Source organism: Pleurodeles waltl, chromosome 12, assembly GCF_031143425.1.
Source record: "Pleurodeles waltl isolate 20211129_DDA chromosome 12, aPleWal1.hap1.20221129, whole genome shotgun sequence".
In the NCBI taxonomy this organism is placed as follows: Eukaryota; Metazoa; Chordata; class Amphibia; order Caudata; family Salamandridae; genus Pleurodeles; species Pleurodeles waltl.
In genome coordinates, this window is record NC_090451.1 from 85,226,333 (window position 1) to 85,252,975 (window position 26,643).

The window sequence follows — 26,643 nt, forward strand, 5'->3', positions numbered from 1 at the left end:
CTGGGTCATCAATAGCGTGGAGAAAGGTTATGCACTTCCCTTTCCCAGTCATATAGCCTTAAGACCTGACTGTTAACTGACTCTGTCTTTGCCCTGCCAGCCTTCCTGAGGCTCAGCATGACATTCAGTCACCGGACCTGACTTGTAACTGACTGTTCTGGCCTTACCAGCCTTTCTTAGGGTCAATCATATAGCCTTCCGACCTGACTTGCTACTGACTTTTCCCTTGCCCTACCAGCCTTTCTGAGGCCCAGCCTATCATAGGGTCACCGGTCTTGACTTGTAGCTGACTCTGTCCCGGCCCTACCAGCTCTTCTGAGATCGAGTTATACATCCTTTAGGCCTGACATATAACTGACTCTGCCCTTGCCCTGCCAGCCTTTCTTAGACCCAGTCAGTCTTCTGGCCTGGCTCGTAACTGCCTCCTGCCCTACCAGCCCTTCTAAGACAGGAATGCAGAATAGTCTTGGAACTCTCCAAAGGCCAGGCAGTCTGTGCATGTGTCGAGTGCAGTGGTATGCAAAGGCAGTTCATATTTACTCAACAAGTCACAGGCTGGCAGCTCAAGGAGCCCTTGCAGCGCAGAGAAGGGCTGGGGGGCAGCGGCAGACAGGAAACCCCGCGCAATGCCGCGGGAGAGCTGAGTAGGAGAGAAGGTTTGTGGAGAGATAGCCGGGAGGACGCGGCATGACAAGACGACAGTGACCAGAGGGGGGGCGAGGCACCGAGAGAGGAGGAGAAGGGACGGGGGAAGGGAGGACAGGAAGAGGAAGTTCGGGAAATCTCCCCAGAGCCCGGAGGGGATGGTAGCAGAGGGCTGAGCATGAACCCACCCAGAGCAACAGAAGTGAGAGCACCGCGGGAGAGCAGGGGAGAGCCGAGCTGCGGGACCGGAGAGCGGAGCGGCCAGTCCCCGGAGCAGAAGGACGGGTGAGTGAGCGCCGCCGCCCCGAGCCCACTCCAAGCAAGCTGCCGGTCTAAACGTGGCAAACAAATGACATATGGGACCTCTTCCGGTCTGTCTGCCCTGACCCAGTACAGCTGCCATCTGACAGCTACCGGAAACTCTGCACGGAACTGTCAAATTGGACGAGTGCGAAAAGGTAGGGTGACCATGCGGAGAAGAAACCCCAAAACAAACAAAAAACGCACACACACCAGCGCACCCCAGACACCTCCAAATCTTTGCTGCGGGGTTGAACACTTAAAGTTTAGATGAACGTACGTCACCAGGGCGTAAGGTATCCAGCCCCGGGCTTTCGTTTCACCAGTCATTACTTTCAGGTTAGTTTTTCTCCCGTTATGAGACTTGAAATGACCCAAACTGCAACTCCCAGCATGCATTTGTCTTGCAGGTTAAACGCCAGGTCTAGAAATGCGGTGCCCTGGTGGAATGGTTTGCGCTGATCCCCCTAACAAGCTCCTTCTATCTCCCGAAGAATACGATTGTTTTTATGTACGGCTCGCCCCTCATCCCCCACCTGCTCTGGACCCCGGGGAAGGGCGTTGTGAGTTGGGATGGTCGCCTTATCTGTGGACTGCAGATATGTGCCAGCTACCACGCCTGTGTGTGTCACTCGCTGTGCAGTTCTGCACCGCAGGGTATGGATGCCAAGCTGTCCTCCCTACTCCCTGACAGTTCACGTCAGCGCTCCTTCGAGCGTAGCTACCATTGGTGCAGCAGGTGCAGTTACACCGGGGCCCAGATGCTTCAGCGGTACATTGAACCCTGGCATTGCTGTATGCTCAACAGCACTTGAAGGGGCTATTTTGCTTGCTAGCACCAGGGCCCGTGGCATCCTTACTACGCTACTGTTTGGCAACAGCACTTTTGAGCACTAACGGGGCCTAGTTGTGAAGTGTTTAGAGAGATTTTTTTTAAGCTCTATATGGCAGACTCGGAGGGAGGCAGATGTATCACAAGACACCTTGCAGGGCAGGGAGAGAGCAGTGCCGTATCTAGGAATATATGAAGTATTCCTGCTCTCTCCCAGCTGCACTAAGTGCTGCCTAGCGCCAACGCAGGCAGGATTGCCTTTGAGCAAGAAGGGACACCTTCCTGAACAAAGACATTCCTTAGAGGCATTTTTTTTCTTTCTGATTGTGCTACAGAATGCAGCACAAGTAGAAAGAGGAAATAACGAGGAGATATAAAGATATTTTTTCCTCATTATGCCTTTGTTGGGAAGGTGCACCATTTCAGTGCAAGTGTTTGTAAATCTGGGAATGCGCGAAAATCCATGAGCCCATGCTTTGGAACGACCATGCTTCACTCACGAAACACCTTCCCAACGCAGAGTAACTCAAGGCAGAGATAACCTTATTTACTCTGGATTTACTAAGCCACACAAGGTCACTTTGCATGGCCTAGTAAATCCCACTAAAGGGCTTGTGTCACCTTGTGTGACGCAAGGGTAATGCAAGCTCTTTGTAAATCTGGGCCTGAGTGCCAGCACTTAGTTCATTAGACCTGGTCCAGAAATTCTCAGCCTTTCCACACACACTTTTCAGTAGGAAGCAGCCACGCTTGAATACGAGTACCCGCACTCACCGCCATTCCTTTCAAGCTCTGCCCCACACATAAATCTACCCAGTGACTCCATGTCAGCAAGGACGCATTGCTCCAGTCCTGGGTTTTTCTTTCACAGGTAATTCGTCTCATGTTCCGTATTTCGATAGGAAGCAGCTGCAGTGAATCAATACTACCAGCACCACAATACACTAAAATGTTAAATGAAAACCCAGAACTGAATGGGTCAGTGTGTGTTCTTAGTGACATGGAACTGGTAAATGTGTCAGTAACCAGCAGGCTAGAAACTAGTAGTACTGTGAGGCGGTCACCTGCTGCATAGGTCCCTCCAGGACAACATCCAGTGCGAATTCAGCAACCGGAATTACAGCAATAAAAGGATGGACGTCTGTCACACCTGTCATCAAGGCAAAGCACCCTCTCTACCACAACAGCTGCCATAACAGACGGGGTTCCCAAGTCCATGCATGATGTGCTGTTCTAGTCCAGGTTTTTTTCCTTTGAATTTTAGGCATGTAGTCCTATTTTATTTTAGAATAAACAAGACTACAGCTCCCAGAATTCAAAGAAAAAAACCTGGACTGGAACAGCACATCACATGCAGACCTGGAAAGCTTGGCAGGGCTGAGCTTCCCTCCTTAGTATTGGTGAAAGGGAACAAATAGTATTGTAATGTGGCATTTCCAGAGGGGTTCATACCCCTAACAAACACACATACTGGGCCTGATTCCGACCCCGGCGGTCAAGGACCGCCGGGGTCGGCGGGAGCACCGCCAACAGGCTGGCGGTGCTCCACGGGGTATTCTGACCGCGGCGGTTCAGCCGCGGCCAGAAAGGGAAAACCGGCGGTCTCCCGCCGGTTTTCCACTGCCCTGTAGAATCCTCCATGGCGGCGCAGCTTGCTGCGCCGCCATGGGTATTCTGACCACCATACCGCCATCCTGTTCCTGGCGGCCAAAGATGGCAGTATGGGGTGTCGTGGGGCCCCTGCATTGCCCATGCCAATGGCATGGGCACTGCAGGGGCCCCCGTAAGAGGGCCCCACCCTGAATTTCAGTGTCTGCTTAGCTTTCACTGTCTGTCGCCCGCCAGCCCAGTGGGAAACCCAGAATACCCGCGGCGGTCTTTTGACCGCGCAGCGGTATTCTGGCAGTTCCCTCCAGGCAGGCGGTTCCCGCCACCCGCCGGGATCAGAATGAACCCCACTGTCTGTTAATTCGATTGTCAAGTGACCCCAAGTCAATCAGACCTCTGAAGTTTCACCGTTCCATACGAGAATATCACATCCATTCCTGAGTTTCATGAATTTTGGAGCTTGTAGTTTTGTCTTTATAATAGCTTGAAAAGGTCCTACGAATCCCAGCATGCAAGCTTAAATACCCTGGCATAGATGAGCTACTCACACAACTCATGGGTGACACCCTCATCCACTCTGGATCAAACTCTTTCCATTATGGAAATGGCAAGTCTTTATCATGAATGGAGTATGTATGCAGTCCCAGCAGTTAAGGAACCGTTAGCTAGAGAGTCACAACTGGGAACAGTAGCCTAAGATATTGGACCACAAGCAGCAATGCAAGAAGGAAAAATGTTTTTGTTTAATGATGACATTAGGTGTTTTTCCTCATTCTCTTTACTAGATCAACAAAACTCCAAAGTTCCCCTTGTCAAGTGTCAGTCCAGTTTTTAAACATCAACACTTTGCAGGTTTTGAGTTTCTCCCTATACATGCATTGTTGAAAGAGAAATTACAAATCCTAGAATTCAAAGTAATATTGGCTAACAGCTTGTGAGTTGCTGAAGGTGTCGCTCAAGCTATGGAGCACATGGAAGTGGTAGACAAATGCTGTCACCTGCAGGGACGTGTTCTCAGTGAGTTGTGAATGGTTTACCCAGTCCTGCTCTTTCCATTACATTCACAGTGTAGCTGTTGTCCTTCGCTTGGATTGTGATACCATTACTACAAGTACCAGAAAGCAAAGAAAAATCACGGGCAAAGGAACTAGTTGCACCATTGAGCATCCAGAGAGTTTCATTTGGGGACACTCAAGAAGGAGATTTTGGGGCAGAAAGAGGAATCATGTCATTATGCCGAAATATTTATAATCAAACGAGAGACTATGAACAATTTTACCACAAAATATGGACTCTTCCTGCTAAATAGGGAGATTTGGCATGAATGAGCTTTGACCACATGTATGCAAACACAATGTTAGGGAGCGGGAGGAGGAGCAGGTGTATTCAGTGTATGTTTGCGTGTTTCTTGTCTTGCAAGTCGCCCTTTGGGCTGCGGTGCGCATGGCCGATACTTGGAGGTCAAATTTACGATTCTAACTCCAGTTGTAGAACATTTTAGGAAAAATTGCAAATATTCCAGGAGGTTCACTTACTATTCTAACTCCACGCCTGCAATATTTTTTGGGGAAAATTCCCCATGTATTTTACGAAAGAGTTGAAACGTAATAATTTTGCATTGTGGGAAATGCTGCCTAGTTCAAGGCAAAAAATAAGGCTATGTTTGCAGCCCTGCTAAGTTTCACAGTGCCATGCATGACAAGCTGTTCAAGTCTTGAGTTTTTGTTTGCATTTTGGGACTTGTATTCCTGATTTTAGAGTATGCATGACAGAATGCAAATATACATGTGAACTGGAGCACCTGGTCACACATGAAACTCGGAGTCTTGGCAGTATGTGTTTGTTATGCTATCTACTTCCTCTCTCATACACCTTCATTTGAAAATGAAAATACCATTGGACATGCCTCATCTCTCTTTTGCACATTCTCTTCTCTTCAGAGTTGAAGAGCGCCTATAAATCACTATTTCCACCTAGTATTTTGTATCTCAGTTACTACCCCATGTGGGACACTGAAATCCTTGCCTCCACTGGCAGCAATCTATGCCTTGTAGAAGAGCATTGTCTCTGATTCTGTGTGGAAAGTTTGTCCATTTGGTGTGATGACCACCAAGCTGTGTGTTAAAAATGGGGTCTCTAGTTGCTAGTCGGTTTGCACCATGTCTAAGAAGGGACTATCACTCTAGTCAGGATAAGGGAGATACCCACTCAGATAACCCCTGCTCACCCGCTTAGTAACTTGGCACGAGCAGTCTTGCTTATCTCAGAAGCAATGTGTAAAACATTTGCACATAACACACAGCAACACAGTGAAAACACTACAAAAAGACACCACACCAGTATTAGAAAGATAGCCAATATTTATCTATTTAACAAGACCAAATATGATAAAAATCCAACATACAGTAATAAAAATATGAATTCTGCAAGATTTACTCAAAAATACAGATCCATGAAGTCAATAGCTCCACCTGGGGCTATCACAGCGTCATGATCAACAAAACCAACCATTCAGGCCTGTCGCGGGCCAGCTACAGTGTCGGGAAGACCTGCAAACAGTACCTTGGATTTGTAGGGCGTTTTGATCCTTGCGGTAAGCTCCAGAGAGCGGCGTCGCTGACGTCGCAGTTTCGGTTCCAGAGCCGGTGCAGGAGTCGTTGGGCCCTTAAAGTCACACGCCTTGCGGATCGAACTCCAGGCTGATGAAGTCAGGTGCGGGGGCGTTGATTGCATCGGGGCTGCGGTGCATAGCGGGACGATGCGACGTGCGGTGCCCACAGGTCACGGTGCAGGCAGCGGCTCTGTGACGGTGTCCAGTGCCGTCGGTGAAACCAGAGCTGCGGTGTGAAGTGGGGCGGTGCAGCGTACGGTGTCCACAGGTCACGGTGCAGGCAGCATCGTTGTTGTTGCGGAAGCGCTGACATAGATAGGCACAAGCCAGCAGTGTGGGACGGGATGGTGCTTCGTGACCCTCACAAGCAGTGTCCACAGCCCATGGTGCTGGCAGGATGCCTCGTGATGACACTGGAGTCGGTAGTGCTGGCGTCAGTGAACCGGAGCTGCAGGACGGGACAGTGCTTCGTGTACCTCACAAGCAGTGTCCGCAGGTCACGGTGCAGGCAGCGGTGCCGGTGTCAGCAGGAACGTCATCGCCTGGGGTGCCCAGGCTGCGGTGTGAGCAGGTGATGCCAAAGTGCGTGGCCCACGGGTCGCGGTGCGAGCAGTGGCTCAGTGTAGTCGTCTGATGACTGCATCGGTGAGACCAGGGTCGCGGTGCGCAGTGGGGCAGTGCGGCTCCGTGTGGTATCGGCAGGTCACGGTGCAGGCCAGCGGCTTAGTTTGCGGCAGCGCAGTGGTTTTTCTTCTTGTACAGCACAGAACACACAGTTCCCAGTGCTGCAGGTCGAGGAAACTGAAGTCTTTGGTGTCCCTGAGACTTCCAACAGGAGACAGGCTCTACTCCAAGCCTTTGGAGAACTTTCTCAAGCAGGACACACAGCAAACTTCACCCTTTGCACTCTTTTCAGGCACTCTTTTCAGGCAGAAGCAGCAACTGCAGGCCAGTCCAGCAGAGCAGCACAGCAAAGGGACAGTACTCCTCCTACAGCTCTTCTCCTGGGCAGAGGTTCCGCTTGATTCCAGAAAGATTCTAAAATGCTGGCGTTTTGGGTCTTCTTCTTATACCCTGTTCTGCCTTTGAAGTTGGCAAACTTTAAAGCAAAGTCTCAAGTGTTTGCAAGATCCTTCCTTGTCCAGGCCAGGGCCCAGGTGCACACCGTGGGGTCGGAGACTGCCTTGTTTGAGGGCAGGCACAGTCCTTTCAGGTGTAAATGACCACTTTTCCCTCCCCTCTAGCTCAGATGGCTCATCAGGATATGCAGTCTACACCCGCCCCCTTTTGTGTCACTGTCTAGAGAGGTGCAAAACAGCCCAACTGTCAACCTGACCCAGACAGACAGTCCACAACCAGGCAGAGTCACAAAATGGTTTAAGCAAGAGAATGCCTACTTTCAAAACGTGGCATTTTCAAACAGACAATTTAAAAACCAACTTCACTAAAAGATGTATTTTTAAATTGTGAGTTCAGAGAACCTAAACTCCTCCTTTTTATCTGCTCTCAAAGTGAATCTTGTTTAAGGATATTTAAAGGCAGCCCCCATGTTAACCTAAGAGAGGGATAGGCCTTGCACAGTGAAAACCTAATTTGGCAGTATTTCACTGTTAGGACATGTAAAACACACTAGTATAGGTCCTGCCTTAAACATACACTGCACCCTGTACCTGGGGCTACCTAGGGCCTACCTTAGAGGTGCCTGACATGTAGTAAAAGGGAAGGTTTAGGCCTGGCAAGTGGGTACACTTGCCAAGTCGAATTGACAGTTTAAAACTGCACACACAGACACTGCAATGGCAGGTCTGAGCCATGTTTACAGGGCTACTAATGTGGGTGGCACAACCAGTGCTGCAGGCCCACTAGTAGCATTTGATTTACAGGCCCTGGGCACCTCCAGTGCACTTCACTGGGGACTTACCAGTAAATCAAATATGCCAATCATGGATAAACCAAGCAAAAGTACAATTTACCTAGGGAGCACTTGCACGTTAGCACTGATTAGCAGTGGTAAAGTGCGCAGAGACAATAAACCAGCAAAAACAGAGTCCAAAACCAGGAGGTCAGAAGGCAAAAAAACAGGGGAGACACGCCAAAAAGCTGCCAGGTCTAACACTGTGGTTATCATGGTATGGGATGCAGAACTTACCATTGTAATGGGTGATCGTGTAAACTGATGTAAGCTACAAATAAGCAAGGTTGGCTCATCCAGATTCAGGACAGAAACAGACAAAAAATTATTTTTTTTCCGCTGGGGTCTACCACTAGAGGGTACAGACAAGTGCCATCCTCCAACTGTGCCTTGGGTTCTAGTCTTCCACACAAAATAGCATTTTGCCTGCAGAAACACTACCTTTTTACTAAACAAATATCACTTTCTGGGCCATTTTTAGTAATTTTGTATCACCTCTCATTGGAAGCCCAAGCCTGCTGTCTTACCTTGTCCTATAATCGCACCAGGCTTGGTAGCAGGGCATATGGTCAGATACTGCCCTTTGACTGGTCCTGTCACTTAACCTTTACTTACTGAGGTACAGTGAGTCCCTGAAACCAGTCATAGCCATAGGACGTGTCCCGTTGTGGCGAATCACAAGCCAGACAAAGGACAAAGATTCGAGGATTTCCCATTTTCGGCCTCTTGATTGGTTAGAAATGCCACAGACTACAGTATGGTCACATACGCCATAGTCAGTACTGTGTACTGGGACAACACTGCTTTATTATGCTAGGGCTTATATTTGATTTTTTATTGTAATAACCTTAAGTCTTAATATCTAACCATGTGAAGTGTTGTTGACTGAACTGCCAGGACTGACTGAAGCTGTCAAACATGGCATGTAGCCACTTGGCAACTAAGTGAGCGTGCTTTGAGTCTGGGCATGGTCACCCGGCTTTTCACACTTCATTGCCAACACGTGTTCCATTGAAATGTCAAACAGTGATATTACTAATAGCTTAGCTGCCAAGTTTCCAAGGGTGTGCGTGACCAATTGGGCAGTCCGCTTCTTTCTTAAAACTCTGGGACTTGTAGTCCTATTTAATCCATTATAAAAGCAGGACTACAAGTCCCAGAATTCCAACATAAAACAGACGGATTTACTAGTCACCTATGGGAGTTCTGTATTAGTGGAGTGCAAACTCACAGCTCAGCACTGTGTATCAAAAAGGAACGAATGAAGGTTATATTGTTGAACAACCAGCAAGATAGTCTGTCACAATAAGGGCTGAAGCATGGTCCACTTTCGGCTTTTGGGACCCCTTGGTTCTGTTACAACATCGATTAATAATTAACGCAGGCTTTTATTGCCTGTGTTTGTTGGCGCATCTAACGTGTCTAGATCACTAGGTGGCGCCAAACGCCACGATTTCCAGCTTTAGTGAACGTTCGTTCCTAATTATAAAGTGGGATTACAAAACACAGGCGGTGGGGTCAGTTGTTGCCTGGAGCCCTGGTTTAAGCTTCTGACAATCCCCCACTTTAGGAGACGCTTCAAGCTTAATTTGTCAGTGCATGAGTAGTATTGCTGCAAACTCTGAGGTCCAGGCGTGATGAGCTGCTCCAGTCCAGGTTTTTTTTTCTTTGCATTATTGAACTTGTAGACACGGTTTCATAATGAGACAAACGACCAGGAGTTCAGAGTTAAAATTGAAAAACCTTGACTGGAGTAGGCAGTCGTGCTTGGACCTGGGAGACGTTATAGCACCGGAATAGTGAGTGACCGGTAGTTCTGTTTATCTGCCTATAAAATCATGACCACAAGAATGCAAAACTTGAGAGTTGAGGTTGCCTGCCACTTACGCTACCACTCTGCCAGCAGAAGTCATGTAAACATTGTAATACTGCTGTTTATAATCAATGTTACAGAGACATCACTCTCCAATCCTGAACGTTGCTGATACATATCTGGGCATTCTGGGAGTTGTAGTCTAGGTACTTTTTGAATTGAGTCACATGGACCAACAAATCAGATAACATTGATATGTAAAAGCTAAGTCCAGTAGTGGAAAAAAAGAGTCTCTGTGGCATGAAGCCCTCTGGCCACCCTATCTAAACTCAGATTTGCGGGGTTCTCTTCACATATATGCATTCAGGAAATGACTGCACACTGACATCAGTTGAAGGATTTGCACTGCCTGGCCTTCAAAAAGCGGCCTGCAGCGCCAAGCAGTTTGTTTAGGTCCATACATGAGTAGCTATTCCATGTCTATTTTTTCTTTGAATTCTGGGACTTGTGGTTCTGTTTAGCACAGTATAAAGGACTGTTTATGCCATTATAAATTCAAGACACGTGCAATCAAATGCAGATTGAAAAAGCCGGATTGGATGAATTACTCATTCAGAGACACATGAAGCCTGAGATTCTGGGGAAGGAGATATGTTCATCAGAATGAGAAGGGGGCGGTGGGTTCATTTAGCAGCTGAAGATAACAAAGTAAGACCAAGAGCTGAAGCTAAAAGGTAGGGCTGTGATCAGGTGCACCTCGTGACCTACTTGTAACCTAGTTTTCTTCTTGCCGCAACCAGTTTTATATATTAAAAAGCAGTAATCACATGGATAGTCGTGGGCCATGTGAGGATGGGCAACTGGTTGACTATTTCGAAAAGGCAAAAGTTCAATTTGGAGTGCACGCTAGAAAATTTCCGCAATATTACTAACTCGCTGGGACGGCTGGGTGCAGTTTAACTATATACATGACAATTGTCATGTTCCCAGATGGCTGCATAAAATATACTTTGTGTATAATGATTCAGATGCAGAGAAACGGATGCAAACTTTCTGCAAGTAAAGTGGCCTTTTCAGTAAATGGGCAGAAACGAATGCTTTATATGACCAGTTGGATGAGTAAATATGTTAGTGTTGTGACTCTGCATTTGGGCGCGGTGACGTGGTACTAGAGGGACACAATGAAGATAAAATGTGCCCAGCTGTTCTTTACAGCTGGCTGAGAGATGGATGACCAGCTATGGAACTCCAGATGAGTCAGACGACAACTGACACACTGTCAGACAACTTAGCAGCCTGCGACCTTAAGTGATGTTTCATCCTGACCAGCCGTCTCATTGGAAGATGCTCTATTAAGATATGCATAGGACTCCCTGACACTGATGTACATTAATAACATTGAAACTGAGTCAGAAAGCAATCTCTGGTTGATAGAATTTATCTGTTACATGCAATGTGATATAGTTAGGACCATGTTTCCATAAAAAAAAGTGTTTTTTTGACTTGCCTATATCTTTGGCACCGTTTGACGAATCTTCACCACATTTTCCAAACAAAAAGTGTACCGGTGATTCTTGTTGCACATAGAAGGTTTTGGGATGAGATGATCCGTCAAGCAGAAGCCAAAAAAAGGGGGGGGGGGGCGAAAAAAAGTTGTATTTCCCATGTTAATTCCCATAGGATCTTTATACACGACTACATCCCGAACCACTGGATGGAATTACACCAAATTTGGCAGAAAGCTAGCTTTCGGTACGAAGATTGTGCTTTCTCTTATTTGTTGTAAATCTGTTCAGTAGTTTTAGAGATATTAAACTATAATTCGTGCCCTCTCCATGCACTGCTAATTACCCCAGATATTACAGCATCATAAGAACTTCTATAATGTCTTCAAAAGTATAAATGAAACATTAGCAGTCAAATTTTTGAAGAAAAACCTGTGCATGGCAAGGGCACAAGTTATAGTTACCTTAAAGCGTGAGTTATAGTTACTTAAAAGAAATCTAACTATAACTGTGGAATTTCTATGGTTTTGTAGGAGTAAGTTGAGAACCTAACTATAACGTCCCTTAGCCTTTGTTTTTTCAGTGAATGTCTAAGGTGTTTTAATTACTATATCCTGACTATAAAGTCCCTGTAACTTCTGTTTCTTTCAGTGAAAATATATATATATGTTTCACCAAATCCACTAAATATTGCCGAACTCTATCGAACGGGTGCCTCTTTTCGTGATAGTAGCCTCACGTCCATAATTTCCAACACAAATTGAAGGAGCACTCAATAGGTTCCACTATCATCAGGTTTATTGTCATCAAACAGACATGTTTCAACAGGAACTGCCTTTTTCAATGTTAAATGCACACTGTTGAAAGTCACCTTCACTTAGTACGCATCAAAGTCATTTCATTATTACCGCTATTTGAGTCGGCATATCTCTGCTGTAATAAGGAAACTAGAGACTGGCTTTAGTGCAGGAATTTCAGTGTCCTATTTTATAGTCATCTTAAAGTGATCACTCAGTCCATCTAAATGTTAGTTGATTTCTTTGAGCAATATGCTGTTTTCTATGTCTTATTTTTATAAATGGTAAATACAGCTTTAAAAATGTTTGCTCTGAAAATCAAAGAGTTGTTGGTTGTTCAAAGAAACTGTACCTGAAGGGGCGCAGAGTGACCTGGGAATGAATAAGTGGTTGGAGTTTCTGGAGGTTTTTGAAGGGAGAATGTGGTGAGATGTCCTGTGTTTACTGGTCACCAAGCCAACATTGCATGGGTGTATATAAGGGAAGGTGAAAATGTGTGGGCAACCAGCATGATACATTTTGCACATGAGCAAAGGACATTTGTGTGAGGTCCTCTTGCAGTCATGAAGTTTGCATGTGACCGCAGCGTTGATCAAGGATCTGATTGCTTGGGATGGGAAAGTGTGGACGTATGTCCCAGATGCTCAGAATTTGGCACCCGGCAGGAGTGGTGATGAAGGAAAGGATGAGCTAGAGGTGGCCATTTTGGATCTTGGATACTGAGTTCATATGCAATTGTGGAATCTTTTTCCCCCAAGTACTTCTTGGCATATTCTGGCCAAGACCACTGCAGAAGAATCAGAGGACTTGATTTAGAATTGAGCGTTAATGGTAATAGCAGAAAAATATCCAATTTCTAGAAGAAGTGCTACTTCTAAACAATTCTATCCCTGTTTTGGAGGAAAATGCACAAGGCAGCTCTTCCTGCGGATTTAGCACCTACTTAGCCAACAGGGGGAATTTTCACTGAAGACCAACTCTAAATTGGTGCAGTGGCCCCCAGTATGCAGATGCAGTTTCTACTGACGCTACCCCACTGCCGAGAAGAAGCTCATTAATGTCAACTTTATCTTTAATTATGGCTATCTGCTAGTTTTGGTACAAAAATAAGGAAACAAATATTTTTTAACCAAATGTTCTGTTTTCTAATAAAAGCATGGTTGCACGTGTAGGTTCATGCTCCACAGAAATGATGTTAGGGCATTGGGGTCGGGGTTTACAGCATTAGAGAGCCCTAGGCCTGTATAGCGTGGTAATAGTCAGCCCACACTGCTAGCTTTATCTTGTTAACAAAGGCATATAAGGATGCCCCGAGTACATTCTGAGTTGATCGCCCTTGCGTATGATGAGCCATGATGTCATCTCACTATAGACATGCATGCTGCTCCAACCCCAGGGTTTCATTTTGGTAAACCATAGTATTTTGATACCTTAGTGCAGCTAGTTCATTCGATGTTAACAAAGACTACAGTTCCCAGAATGGACTAGACTGCTCATTGAATGCCCAAGAGCGGAGAATGGAGTTTCCATGGACAATGGCCTATCTGATAATCCTACCATAGAGGTAAAGGGAGTGTGCTTAACCTCCAGATGGTCCCATGTCATATGTGATACCGTCATCCAGCCCTGATCCAATACTACACTGGTTCTGGGGTTTTAAGAACAGAAATGTAGATTCCAAGGATGCAGAGTTAGACTGGGTGAAGGTGTCAGGAATGTCATGAAGCCACTTTACAGCTATAAACATAGTGTGCCGAGGTAGGAGGGTACTAAATTTGAGCTGGTGCTCAGTCCATCTCACACTGGAACCTGGCATGATTGTAGTTCTGGGGGTGCTTTGGAGATAGGCTTACAAGTTGACTTAATATCGCTCTTGATTAGGCCCTGAATGGCAAACAAATGGGGCTCAATGAACTTGTAATCCTATTTGGGGTGCAAAATAAAATCCGTGCCCTCGGCTGGATTCATATGCCCCACTGTTAGCAGGGCGTTAGACTACAGTTCTGCACTTTCATTTAGCAATCCAGTGCATTCTGGGAGCTTTAGTTCTAGGCTCTGATAAATTGAAGCAATTGGACTGATACATCTGCATATCTGCCAAGATTCCCAGGGTCATAGGTGATGTGCTGCTCCAGTCCAGGTGTTTTTTCTTTAAATTTTGAGACTTGTAGTCCTGTTTATTCCATTACAACACAAGACTACAATTCCCAGAATTCAAAGGAAATAACCTGGACTGGAGCAGCACATCACGCATGGACCTGGGAAACTTAGCAGCTCTGCATCTGTAAAAAAAATAATTTGTTGCTCTTCCTGGTGACATGCAGGTCATTCTGTAGCCCTTGCCAGTCCGTCCTCAGCTCAGCCATCATTCCCAGCAGTGGTGTAATGAGAGGCAGCCTGGTACCCTCACCGCCCCATCTGCCTCTTCTGCTCCTCCCTGCAGGAGGCAGCCGTAAGGCGTTGTGGCCGCGCCTGTGGGACTTTGCCCTGCCGCCTCCTGTGCGATCACATGGGGCAGCTCTGGCAGAGGAGTGAGGCGAGGCATCTTGGGTAAACCAGCTTCATAGGTGCTGCACACCTCCTGCCACTCCAGGGCAAGCAGTGCACCCACTGCAAGCACAGGTAAGTGCCACTCCGCCGCCGCCCTGCCTTCTCAGACGCACTAGCAGGCAATTTATCACAGGGACACAAGGTAGAGGAGATATTTCACTTCCTTTGCTAAATGTTTTCAAGCCAAAATGTAATTCCTCTCTTGCTGTTTTCTGGACACTTTTTTGTGTAATTGGACCCTTTGCACTGAAGTGTGAACTAACTTGGAGCTGATGAATGCTATCAATTTCTCAAATATCTGTCCGTCCGTCAAATCCTTAAAAAGAAGTTTGTTTTTATTTCTCATATTATGTCTGGGGCTCGATGCAGTGCCTGTGAAGCAGTGAATTGTGCATGCAAGCAGTTTTAATTACTCTGTCGTGAATGTTAGCCTTTCACACTCTCATATCTAATTGGATTTATATAGCGCTTAGAAGCTCATCTGGGACAGGTGCGACCTCAAACCGTACTGAGGAAAGGTGTGAGCTTGTTGCAGGAGATCATTCATTGATGTAATCTTTAATTGTAGTATTTCTGGAGCACAAACTAGCCTCGAGGGCTGTGAGGCACTGTATAAGTGGCCCAATAAAGGCGGTGCATCCTCGTGGCAAGCATAACTTTAAATTTATGCGGGAACGGTTACAAACCTGAAGGAGGAACAGGTTGGAATTTCTCTAAGCAATTTGTTTCCCTGGGTAATCTGAAAAACTAAATGGGTTCCAGTGGTTAATGTATCCGCCGCAGGGATCTTTGTTTCACCTCATTGTCAAAAGCAAGCATCTCATTGGGTCTGCTCAGCCAATCATCTCTACCATCTCTTGCCAGGTTGTTGAAAGAGGACCCTTTACTTTAGTTACTGTTTGTACTTGTTATCTTTGCTCGTCGCCAAGATCCACCTCGAATGATCATGCCCTTTATTAATACGTCTCTCAATCAGTAAATCAATTAGGTATTAATAAAGTGCGTCTTATCACCCGGCGAGACTCAAGGCGCCGGGGAAGGATGCAGATCAGTCGAAGGGTCAGGTCTTGAGGTCCTTCTGGAACTGGATCACCGAGGGGGATTGTCTGAGGTGGAGAGGCAGCGTGTTCTAGGTCTGCGCTGCACAGCAGGAGAAGTAACTTTCTCCAGCTGAGTTTTTTTTCAGATCCTAGGGGTGGAGGCGAGGGCAAGCTGGGTGGAGCAGAGCTGTCTGGTGGGAGTGTAGGAGAGGTGGTAGTTGAGGTAGGCAGGTCCGATGTTGTTTAGGGCCTTGTATGTGTGTGTGAGGAGCTTGAAGGTGATTCTTTTGTTGACCGGTAGCCACTGGAGGTCTCTCAGGTGTGCCGTGATGTGGTTGTGGTGGGGGATGTCCAGGATGAGTCTGGCTGCGGCATTCTGGATTCTCTGGAGTCCTTTTTGGAGTTTCTTGGTGATGTCGGCATAGAGTGCGTTGCCGAGTTTGCTGCTGACAAGTGCCTGGGAGACTGTCTACTTGCCTTGATGGGCATCCATATGAAGATCTGTTGGAGCAGGTGAAGAGTGTGGAAGCATGATGATGAGACGGCATTGACTTGGTGGGCCATTGAGAGCGAGGAATTGAGGATGATGCTGAGGTTGCGTGCATGGTCGGTGGGTAAGGGGGGGCCCCGAAGGCTGCGGGTCACCAGGAGTCATCCCAGGCAGAGGGGTGGAGCCCAGGATGAGGACCACAGTCTTGTCGGAGTTGAGCTTGAGACAGTTGTTTTTCATCCAGGCAGCAACTGTCTTCATTCCATTGTGGAAGTTGTTCTTGGCTGTTGTTGGTTCATCGGTGAGGGAGAGAATCAGCTGGGTGTTGTTGGCATAGGAGATGATGTTGAGACCATGGTGTCTGACGATGTTAGCGAGAGGGGTCATGTAGATATTGAAGAGGGTGGGGCTCAGGGAGGAGCCCTGAGGTACACCGCAGCTGGTCTATGTCTGTTTTGAGGTGAATGGTGGGAGCCGGACTCTCTGGGTTCGGCAGGTGAGGAAGAAGCATATCCACTCAAGGGCCTTGCAGCCGATGCTGGCGTCATGTAGTCTGGTGCAGAGGGTGGTATGGGAGATGGTATCAAAGGCAGCGAAGAGGTCCAGGAGGATGAGGGCTGCTGTTTTGCCCCGGTCGTTGAGGGTGCGGATGCCATCTGTAGCTGTGAAGAGTGCGGTCTCGGTACTGTGGTTGCTCCTGAATCCGGATTGGGAGGGTCTAGGATGTGGTTGGTCTTGATGAATTCGGTGAGCTGAGCGTTAATGGCCTTCTCAATGACTTTGGCTGGGTAGGGGAGCAGAGAGATGGGTCTGTAGTTTTTCAGATCTGTTGGGCCAGTAGGGGGTTTCTTCAATGGAGGATTGATCTCCGCGTGTTTCCAGTCTTCTGGAAAGGTGGCGGCCCTGATGGAGCAGCTGATTGTGCAGCACAGTTTAGGGGCGATGGTGGCGCTGGCCCGGTTGAAGATGTGGTGGGGACAGGGGCCCAGGGGTGCCCTGGAGTGGATTGATTTCATGATCTTGAGGGTGTCTTCTGAGTTGAGGGGGTCCAGTGGTGTGGGGTGGGCAGGGGGGTGGAGTCTTTGGGTGCAGTGGGCAAGGTGGGTGGGTCTTGGGTGGTGAATCTGTCATAGATGTCCTGGACCTTGTGGTGGAAGAAAGTGGCGAGGTTGTCACAGAGGTCTTGGGAGCGAGGGATGTCTGTGGTGTCCGTGCTGGGTTTTGTGAATTCTTTGATCACAGTGAAGAGTTCCTTGCTGTTGTGGGCGGTGGTGTTATGCATTCCTGAATGGCCGATTTTCTTGCTGTTCTGATGAGGAAGTGGTGTGTGGTGACAGCGTTTTTGAAGGCTTTGTGGTCTGATGTGTTCTTGCTGCTTCTTAATTTTCTCTTAAGTCATCTGCAGGTCCGCTTGGATTCTTAGACATCAGCGGAGAACCAGCTGGTTTTCTTGTGGTTTTGATTGTTGAAGGATTTCCAGAGGGGGGGCTAGAGTGTCGGTGCAGTCCGAGATCCATTGGTGGAAGTTACAGGCTGAGGCGTTGGGGCCGTGGTGCCCGGTGGTGGGATGTGGCGGAGGGCCTTGGTGAGTTGGGCTTTGGAGATCTTGCTCCAGTTTCTGCTGGGGTGGGGGTGGGCGTGATGGTGTTTGTTGCTCCTGTTGGAGTAGTGGAAGCAGTGGTGGTCAGTCCAGTGTAGTTCGGAGGTGTGTGAGACGGAGATGTTGTTGCCGGCGGAGAAGACGGGTCAAGGGTGTGTCCTGCTGAGTGGGTTGGGGGGTTGACCAGTTGTCTAAGGGTGGCAAGGGTCTCTAGTAGGGAGGTGTTCTGCTCTCTAAAGTTGTCCAGGTGGATATTGAGGACACCGAGGAGGATGCATTCTGCTGAAGGGAGGGTGTGGGATCTATGGTACTAGGGGCATGCTGCAAAGAATGGTTTAAGGCAATGGTTCTTTACCTTTTGACTTCTGTGGACCCTGCTTAATCATTACTGGAACTCGGGGACCCCCCCCCCCCACTGAATCATTATTGGAATCTGGTCACCCCGCACAGAGTCATCACTGTAAGCCTGGACCCTGACCTAGGCATCTTTAATGATATGACCCTCAAAACAATAAAGAAACAAGCATTCATAAAGCAAATACTCAAATGATTAAATATTTTGTTTCTTTCACAAACAAGTATAAAAAAACGGCATTTTAATGTGAAGAGTGAAGCTTTTCCATATTCAATTTAGGACACTGATTGTCCATAGTATATTCTGTTTGATGCACTTCCACTGCTTCAACAAATCAATCTCAGAATACTAACTTAATTTTTAGCCTCCGATTTCAAATTCCTTCACACTTACTTAACATTTTTAAAATGTCATCTTTATATTTTGCTTCTTTATTTATATAAACTTTATTGATCTGTTAATATTATTTAATTTTCCAAGCATTTATGGCTCCCAGGGGTCCCCGGACCACAGGTTAAGGACCACTGGTATAAGGGGTTTGCAAGTTAAAGGCAAGCATCCCATCTGCATAAAGTCTTAGTTCCCATGTACACACTGTCCTCTCACCTGCTTCTCAAATGTTAGCTCTGTTGTGCCCTACCTTCATGAGGGCATGGACGGATTTTGATTATTTCCCAGCTCTTTTTATCTTTTGAGAGGTTCTTTCCTCTTGTTTCTCTTAACAGAGTGTGATTTAACAACGAAATATGAGTTAAACGCACTATTTTGTATGCTTGTCTATGGAATATAAGATGTGGAAAGATGAGATTCCACAGTTGATCAGCATGTGCAGAGAAGGCTCAATGCCTCAATCCGCTAGGTATGGTCTAGGAAACCATGGGGATATGACCAGGTTGAGCATATGACGAGGCAGGTTCTCATTCAGGCCTTCCTATCTATGTGAGCTTTGAGAGCAATTGCTTTTTATATACTAACCAAGAGTGCCCATTTTCTCCCATTAAATTATCCCATTAAACGTATTGCAATCTCGCTAAGAAGTGCAGACACTCTTCATTTCAAAATACCAAGTGCAGGTAGTCCGTATCTGACAGTCCCCATCTACTTAAATTACTGCTTATACCGCAGCTTTTACTTCTGAGCAGAGACCTTATCCTTCTAGGGGCCGCACCTCCGCAATGGTGGAGGAGCGTCGCCCCACTGGCTGAGCCACCAGATGAAAAATAAAATGATAGCTTACTATTGTTTTATTTTTCATCAGCTGGCTCAGCCAGCAGTGCAGGGAGGGGCGGGGCTGGGCCACAGGAGGTGGGCGTGGGCGGGAGGAGCGAGTGCACCTAAGTGCGCATGAATGTTGGCCGGCTGTCTCAGGCTGGCCAAACACACATGCGCACTTTAGTTTCTCCAGGTCAGCTGTGTTTATCAGCCGGGTTGGAGAAACTGCACAGACGCCAGGGCTGTGTCTGAGCGGCAGTCCGAGCCGCTCAGACCAATCCAGATGCTGCTTTCATGCTACGTTTAGCATGAAAGCAGCGCTAGGATTGCTGGGAAGCATGTGCTGGTATCCCAGTGAATGCTGGGACACCACAAAAGGAGCGAAGCGACAGGAGATTGACGGAGCATCGAGAACAGTACGTTTTTAATGTTCTTTTTTTTTAAAGTTGTTTCCCCTGTCGTCATCCCTACCCCTGCCTTGACATTTGAGGCGGCCGCCGCTGTATCCTTCCTCCAATATGAGTCCCCAGACAACCTGTAAGAGCACTAGCACGCTTTATAATTGCTATTCATTCATTCAATAGAAGATTGATAGATCTTCCCTACTACTGTATTACTGCATATGAGAGACCCTAAGACATCTTTTGTCATTAACTGGGAGCTCCATCATGGCAGATGGTGAGTTAAAAGATTAGAATAATGATGAAGTGCAAACCCAAAATTACATGAAGATAATGCATAACTCTTTTGCTTCCATCACACATATGTTGGGGCACCCACTGGTAAATACTCCTTTGAGCTGTCTGTGAGAGTAAAGCCCTTTTCAGAGAGATTTGTCGGCAAGCCACCATGCCTACTTGCTGTACAGTCAGAAAGCTTCAGAAGTCTGTTTGCCAGTAGAAGAATGAACCCCAACTGTTTTTTTTTCTCCATAACCTATTTTTTCTGAGCCTGGTTTTGTCTTGGACTATGGGACACTTACAAACTTTAGGTTTATTAAGTACGAGTTTCTGTTGTATGTAAGGTATACCACAGTTAGGGACTTTCAGATTAGCTGTCTTCCTGTCATTTGTCTACCTTCCTGAATTCCCCACTTATTCCATGCCCCCCAAGTTCCACACCGAGGTTCTATCCCCTCCCCTACTCCTCTTAATGTAGTCTTCAGTGATTCTGTATTATACCTGGAATGACCTGGCAGAAGTGAGCCTAGTGGTTCTGGCAATACAGAAAGAGAGAGCGAGAGGGAGAGAGAGAGAGAGCAAGATGGGGATAGATTAAGAACATCCCCTGATTTCTGAATAATTTAAACCATAGCCTGAAAATTGAAAAGCCTGCTTCCAAAAGGTATAGAATTCAACAGCTATCTTAGGCAAAATAGAGATTCTGTCAGACTCACCCTCTGAAGTCATAGTAGTTCCTGGAAAAGGGTACATTGCGCTCTTTGACCAAAACATGAAAAAAGTGTGCCATGGTGATAGATGCCACAATGCAAATTTAGCATCACACTTTTGGGAAACATGGTACCCAACTCTAACAAGGTTGAAGGACTGATCATATCCATTAATGTAGATGTGAACACGCGTACACATCCATGGTCTGCACACGATATGCTGTCTTCTGCCCTGCTTCAGGGTTGGGTTTTTGAAAGAGTGGGAATATTTGGTCAGATATTAAGAAGGATGGGATTGTACCAATGTGGACTAAGGCATTTTGATGTCTATATATTTTACCAGAGCAGGCAATCGGGAAAGTGAAGAGAAGGGAAAGAAATGTGTTGCCTTCACGTGAGGTTTCATTGAGGGATTGTAATATGTTAACTAGGTTATTGAAAGAGAGGGGTTGGAGGTTGTGCTATGGAGTGATATGACATAGCAAGAGAGTAGAGGATCTTTGTAGGTACTGGAGAGGATAGGGTGGCACATAGCATGTATTCTATTGACAAAGAGTTTTCTGTGAAAGGTGTTTTCAGTAGAGTTTGAGAGGACCGGGGTGGGAGTTGATGTGCACAATTCTCCTTTAAAGCTTTAGCGATTGCCTAACTGGCTGCCTATGAAATGCTTCTGGGTGTGGCTTGGAGTCTTGAAAGCTGTGAGGTCTTCGGGAGAGAGTTTAAGGTAGTCCTCAGCTTCTTGGTAGCGGCCTGTTGGCGCTGAGGTATTGTAAGTACAGCAGAGTGCATTGGGTATGGTTTGACCTCAGTTGTTGTGAAAGGGAATGGCTGATGGGCCTAAGGTAAAAATTAGATTGTCAACGGCTGTGTGAATATATTGGTTGCTTTTTTGAGCATTTGAACATTCGGAGGTCATAGATGAAAAAGATTTTTAAGGGCCTGAAGATTGTCCTAATGGGTTCAGGTGTTGTTTGTGTGGGGGATTTGAGTCTAGTCTAGGCAGTAGGTTGGAGGCAGGAAAATGTAAGAGATGCTGACTGGATATGGTCCAGATGGTTCTCGAGGATTTGAGTAGGCTTAGTTACGTGTAAGGCAAGATGGAGTGAAGAGTAATAGTACTGAGTCTCTCACGGTCCATGGAGTTGGACTGTCATTAATGAGCATAGCTTTTACTAGACAACATGTAAACCTGTGCCCTCCTTTCTTATAGAACATCCCCCACAGGATGGTTTCAGAGATGTTCCCTCTCCTGTTGGGCCTTTCGTACTCTATATTCCAAGATTCCTTTCTTTGCATGGCTGTCTTTTTAGTCGACATCCCATCTGCATGAAAGGCCTCGTGCTCTTTCACTCTACAACTTTAATGTTGAAGATCCACCCACCCCTCAGTGTATATCAGAATTTTGGATCAGGAATATGAACGTTCTCATCAACCAATTCTCATCAACCAACCTGCTTACCCGTATCATTGTCTTCCACCCCGTTTAATAATAAGAATTCATTTACCCTTAAAGGCAGGTGAAACTTGTCCCAGGAAGTTTGTTTCATGCATGTGCCTTTTCTAGGTAACTATGCATCACTGAATTAGGTGCTGAGTAATTTCTTGCATATCATTATTACAATATTAGTTAACACACCTTTCAATCTCAGTTACTGTTCTAACCCTTCTGAATTATTACATGATTTAGTGACGACCAGAGTGAACCACATTGGGTCATTTGTTTGTATTTCAAATCCAATTTTTCTTCAGGACTGTAGAGCAGTGATGGCTTTACTAAAACTTCCTCCACAGTGTGTATCCGGTAGGTTTCAAGCGCATGCTGACATTCCTGAATTTCAGGGTTGCCGAAGGCCAAGGAAGCCTAGTCTGGGTTCCACATCATGCCTCTTTTCCTCCGCCACCTCACACTACCTGCCCTTTTACCTTATTATCTTATTCTTTTTTATCCCTGGTTTATCCTTTTCTTGCTGTTTGTCGACTTTGTCATTCATATTTCAGAAGTAATCTATAGTGCCTCACTGGAGAGAGTTAAGTTTGTACAGTAGAATTTGACACTAAACTCTTAATAGAGGCAGCTTCATTGATAGAAATAGAATCTTGGCATCCGCAGAAACATGTCCATGTCATCTCTAAAATGAACACCAGAGACTAAATTGGCGACCATGAAAAGAGAAGAGCAAATGTACACCCTTGGAGTTAGCATAAGTACAAATTACTCTATGAGTCTTCCATTACCTGGCGTGGGCTGACTGTAGACCACCCGAGACCCAAGTTGGATGCTCTAATTCCACCCGTGAGTATGTACTGCAGCCCTGCCTCTGAACAAATCCTGGCTGCTTCACTCTATGATACAGCTAGGGTTTCATTTATTTATGTAATAATGTGCTATGTTTTTTCAGCACATCCTGGTTCCTTGATCATAAGTCCTCACTGCGTCTCCTCATGAGGGTGCCACCGCTAGAGGGGTGAACCTGCAGGATAGTCACTATAGTATATCACTCAAGCTCCCATGGGAGTGAGTCAGACAGCAATTATGTTTATGTACACCTTGGTCTTTAAACAGTTACAAAATTAAAGCAAACACAATGTTTATAGACAAGATAAAAAATAGCGCTATAGAAAAAATCGTTATTAAAAATGGTTGCCCTCCTATAGTACAAATACTGTACCCCTTTGTGATCCTTCTAAAAAATACTTAACACTACTTGCTAGTAACTATTCCCCAAGTACTCCCGTTACATCGCGATACCTTATATCCATTCAAAATGTAGCTTTTGTGTCCGATTGAATACGCCATGTTTCACAAGCATTGGTCTTGGCAGTGCCTTCCGCGCCTTTATAAAGCATAGACCGTCTATTAAACCATGACTAATATTACATTTCATCTTCAGACCACGAGTACGAATACTATTACAGTCTAACACAACTCTCTTAGCTGCATTGCAAGCAAGAATTGGGTTCACACCGCACCTGAACTATAAAGGTTCATGTCTTAGGGTTTCATTTGGTATGACAGAACTTCCCTATTCACCCAAGACTGTCTCAAAGGTTGAATGAATATCTTATCTTTCAAAGACCTCACATCGTTTTCACTGGCTAAAGTTAGGATTACTGTTCGGGGCTCACTTTTGGAATTTTTTTCTATGCGGTCAGCATTTGGCACTAATTGAGCCCTCGTACTTAGAAGGCTTTTGTTGGACCTACTCCTAAATTTGAGTTCTGCAAACTGCCTCCCCCCTCACCCACCCCCTCATTCTTTGTGTGTGCTGGGTATTATGCTTCCTAAGGTGGCCTGTTTCTCTAGATGAGATTATTTGTTTACCCATTAGCAAACATGTGCCATTGAAAGGTACTCTCCAACTGCTACCCACATGACTACTTACTTTTGCATTGCATCCAAGAAAAAACCCACTGCTAGAGCCACTGGGTCTAGCTTTAATGTGCTAATGCATGTGTCGGAAATGGCCCTTTTCGCAGGGTTATCCCTAAACTTTTTGCCTTCTTCCTCCTATTTTTTCAGGTCTGTTTTTGCTGGTTTATTATCTCTGCGCACTTTACCACTGCTAAAACAGTGCTAAAGTGCTTATGCTCTCTGTGTAAATTGTACTGTTGATTGGTTTATCCATGATTGGCATATTTGATTTACTGGTAAGTCCCTAGTAAAGTGCACTAGAGGTGCCCAGGGCCTGTAAATCAAATGCTACTAGTGGGCCTGCAGCACTGGTTGTCCCACCCACATTAATAGCCCTGTAACCATGGCTCAGACCTGCCACTACAGTGTCTGTGTGTGTGCAGTTTTAAACTGCCAATTCAACTTGGAAAGTGTACCCACTTGCCAGACCTAAACCTTCCCTTTTACTACATGTCAGGCACCCCTAAGGTAGACCCTAGGTAGCCCCAGGTGCAGGGCGCAGTGTATGTTTAAGGTAGGACCTATACTAGTGTGTTTTATATGTCCTAACAGTGAAATACTGCCAAATTAGGTTTTTACTGTGCAAGGCCTATCTCTCTCTTAGGTTAACATGGGGGCTGCCTTTAAATATCCTTAAAGCGAGATTCCTTTGAGAGCAGATAAAAAGTTGGAGTTTAGGTTCTCTGAACTCACAATTTAAAAATACATATTTTAGTGAAGTTGGTTTTTAAATTGTCTGTTTGAAAATGCCACCTTTTGAAAGTAGGCATTCTCTTGCTTAAACCATTTTGTGACTCTGCCTGTTTGTGGATTGTCTGTCTGGGTCAGTTTGACAGTTGGGCTGTTTTGCACCTCTCTAGACTGTGACACAAAGGGGGTGGGGGTTTAGCCTGCATATCCTGATGAGCCATCTGAGCTAGAGGGGAGGGAGGAGTTGTCATTCACACCTGAAAGGACTGTGTCTGCCCTCACACTATGCAGTCTCTGACCCTCTGGGGCCTGGCCTAGACAAGGAAAGATCTGTCAAAAACTTGAGCCTTTGCTTTGAAGTTTTGCCACCTTCAAAGGCAGAAAGGGGTATAAGAGGAAGACCCAAAACCCCTGAATCTTTCTGGAATCAAGAGGAACCTCTGCAAGGAGAGAAGCTGAATAGCTGGAGGAGGAGTACTGTCCCTTTGCTGTGTTGCTTTGCTGGACTGGGCTGCAGTTGCTGCTTCTGCCTGAAAAGAGTGCAAAGGGCGAACTTTTGCGGTGTATCCTGCTTGAGAAAGTTCTCCAAGGGCTTGGAGTAGAGCTTGCCTCCTGTTGGAAGTCTCAGGGATATCAAAGACTTCAGTTTCATCTGCCTACAGCACTGGGAACTGTGTGTTTCGTGCTGCAACAGAAGAAAAACCACTGCGACGTGCCGATGCCGCACGGAGTCGCACTGCCCCGCTTCGCGACCCTGGTCTCACCGACACCATCATCAGACGACTTCACCGAGCCGCTGCTCGCACCGCGACCTGTGGGCCCCGCACTCCAGCATTGCCTGCTCACCCCACAGTCTGGGCCTCCCCGACAACGACGCTCCTGCTGACACTGGCGCTGCTGCCTGCACCGTGGCCTCTGGACGCCACTCGTGAGCACAACACGAAGCACAGTCCCGTCCCGCACCGCAGCCCCGGTCCACCGACGCCATCACATCTACTCCAGTGTCGTCACCAGGCATCCCTGCCTGCACCGTGGTCTGTGAACACCCTTGTGAGGGTCACAAAGCATAGTCCCGTCCCGCACCGCTGGCTTGGGCTTACCGACGACAGCGCTTCAGCAACAATGATGCTGCTGCCTGCACCATGACCTGGTGATACCGCATGTCACACCGCCCCGCTTCACACTGCAGTCCTGGTTTCACCGACGCCGCTGTACGCCATCACCGAGCCGCTGCCTGCACCGTGACCTGTGGGCACCGCACATCGCATCGTCCCGCTTCGCACCGCAGCCCCGACGCCAGCCACGCCAACGCTCCTGACTTCATCAGCCCAGAGTTCGATCCACACACGTGTGACTTCAAGGGCCCGACAACTCCCGCACCGACTCTGGAATCGACACCGCAACGCTGCTCTCTGGGGCTCACCATGAGGATCACGACGCCCTGCAATCCCAAAGGTACTGTTTTGCGGATCTTCCTGACACCATAGCTGGCCCGCAACGTCGCGGCTGGCTTGAACTATTGGTTTTGTTGATCAAGACGCCGTGATAGCCCCAGGTGGAGCTATCGACTTCAAGGAACTGTATTTTTTAGTAAATCTTGCAGAATTCATATTTTTATTACTGTATGTTGGATTTTTATTGTATTTGGTCTTGTTTTAAATAGATAAATATTGGCTATTTTTCTAAAACTGGTGTGGTGCCCTTTTGTAGTGTTTTCACTGTGTTGCTGTGTGTTATGTGCAAATGTTTTATACACTGCTTCTGAGATAAGCCTGACTGCTCGTGCCAAGCTACCAAGGGGGTGAGCGGGGGTTATCTGAGCAGGTATCTCCCTTATCCTGACTAGAATGAGGGTCCCTACTGGGACAGGGTGCAAACCGA

At 46.6% G+C, this 26,643-nt stretch overlaps 1 protein-coding gene across 3 annotated transcripts in view; it reads left to right on the forward strand.

Annotated features, from left to right (window-relative positions):
* Positions 1-537: 537 nt before the first annotated feature.
* Positions 538-26,643, forward strand: part of ACER1 (alkaline ceramidase 1) — a 139,280-nt gene continuing 113,174 nt past the window's right edge. Inside the window, exon 1 of one of the 3 annotated variants that reach the window (XM_069216637.1) lies at positions 538-1,103. In XM_069216637.1, the coding sequence (XP_069072738.1) occupies positions 995-1,103 (109 nt within the window). In that variant the 5' untranslated portion in view covers positions 538-994. Of the gene's footprint in view, positions 1,104-14,585; positions 14,646-26,643 lie in introns of those variants that run through there. The other 2 variants (XM_069216638.1, XM_069216640.1) reach the window with 2 other exon arrangements.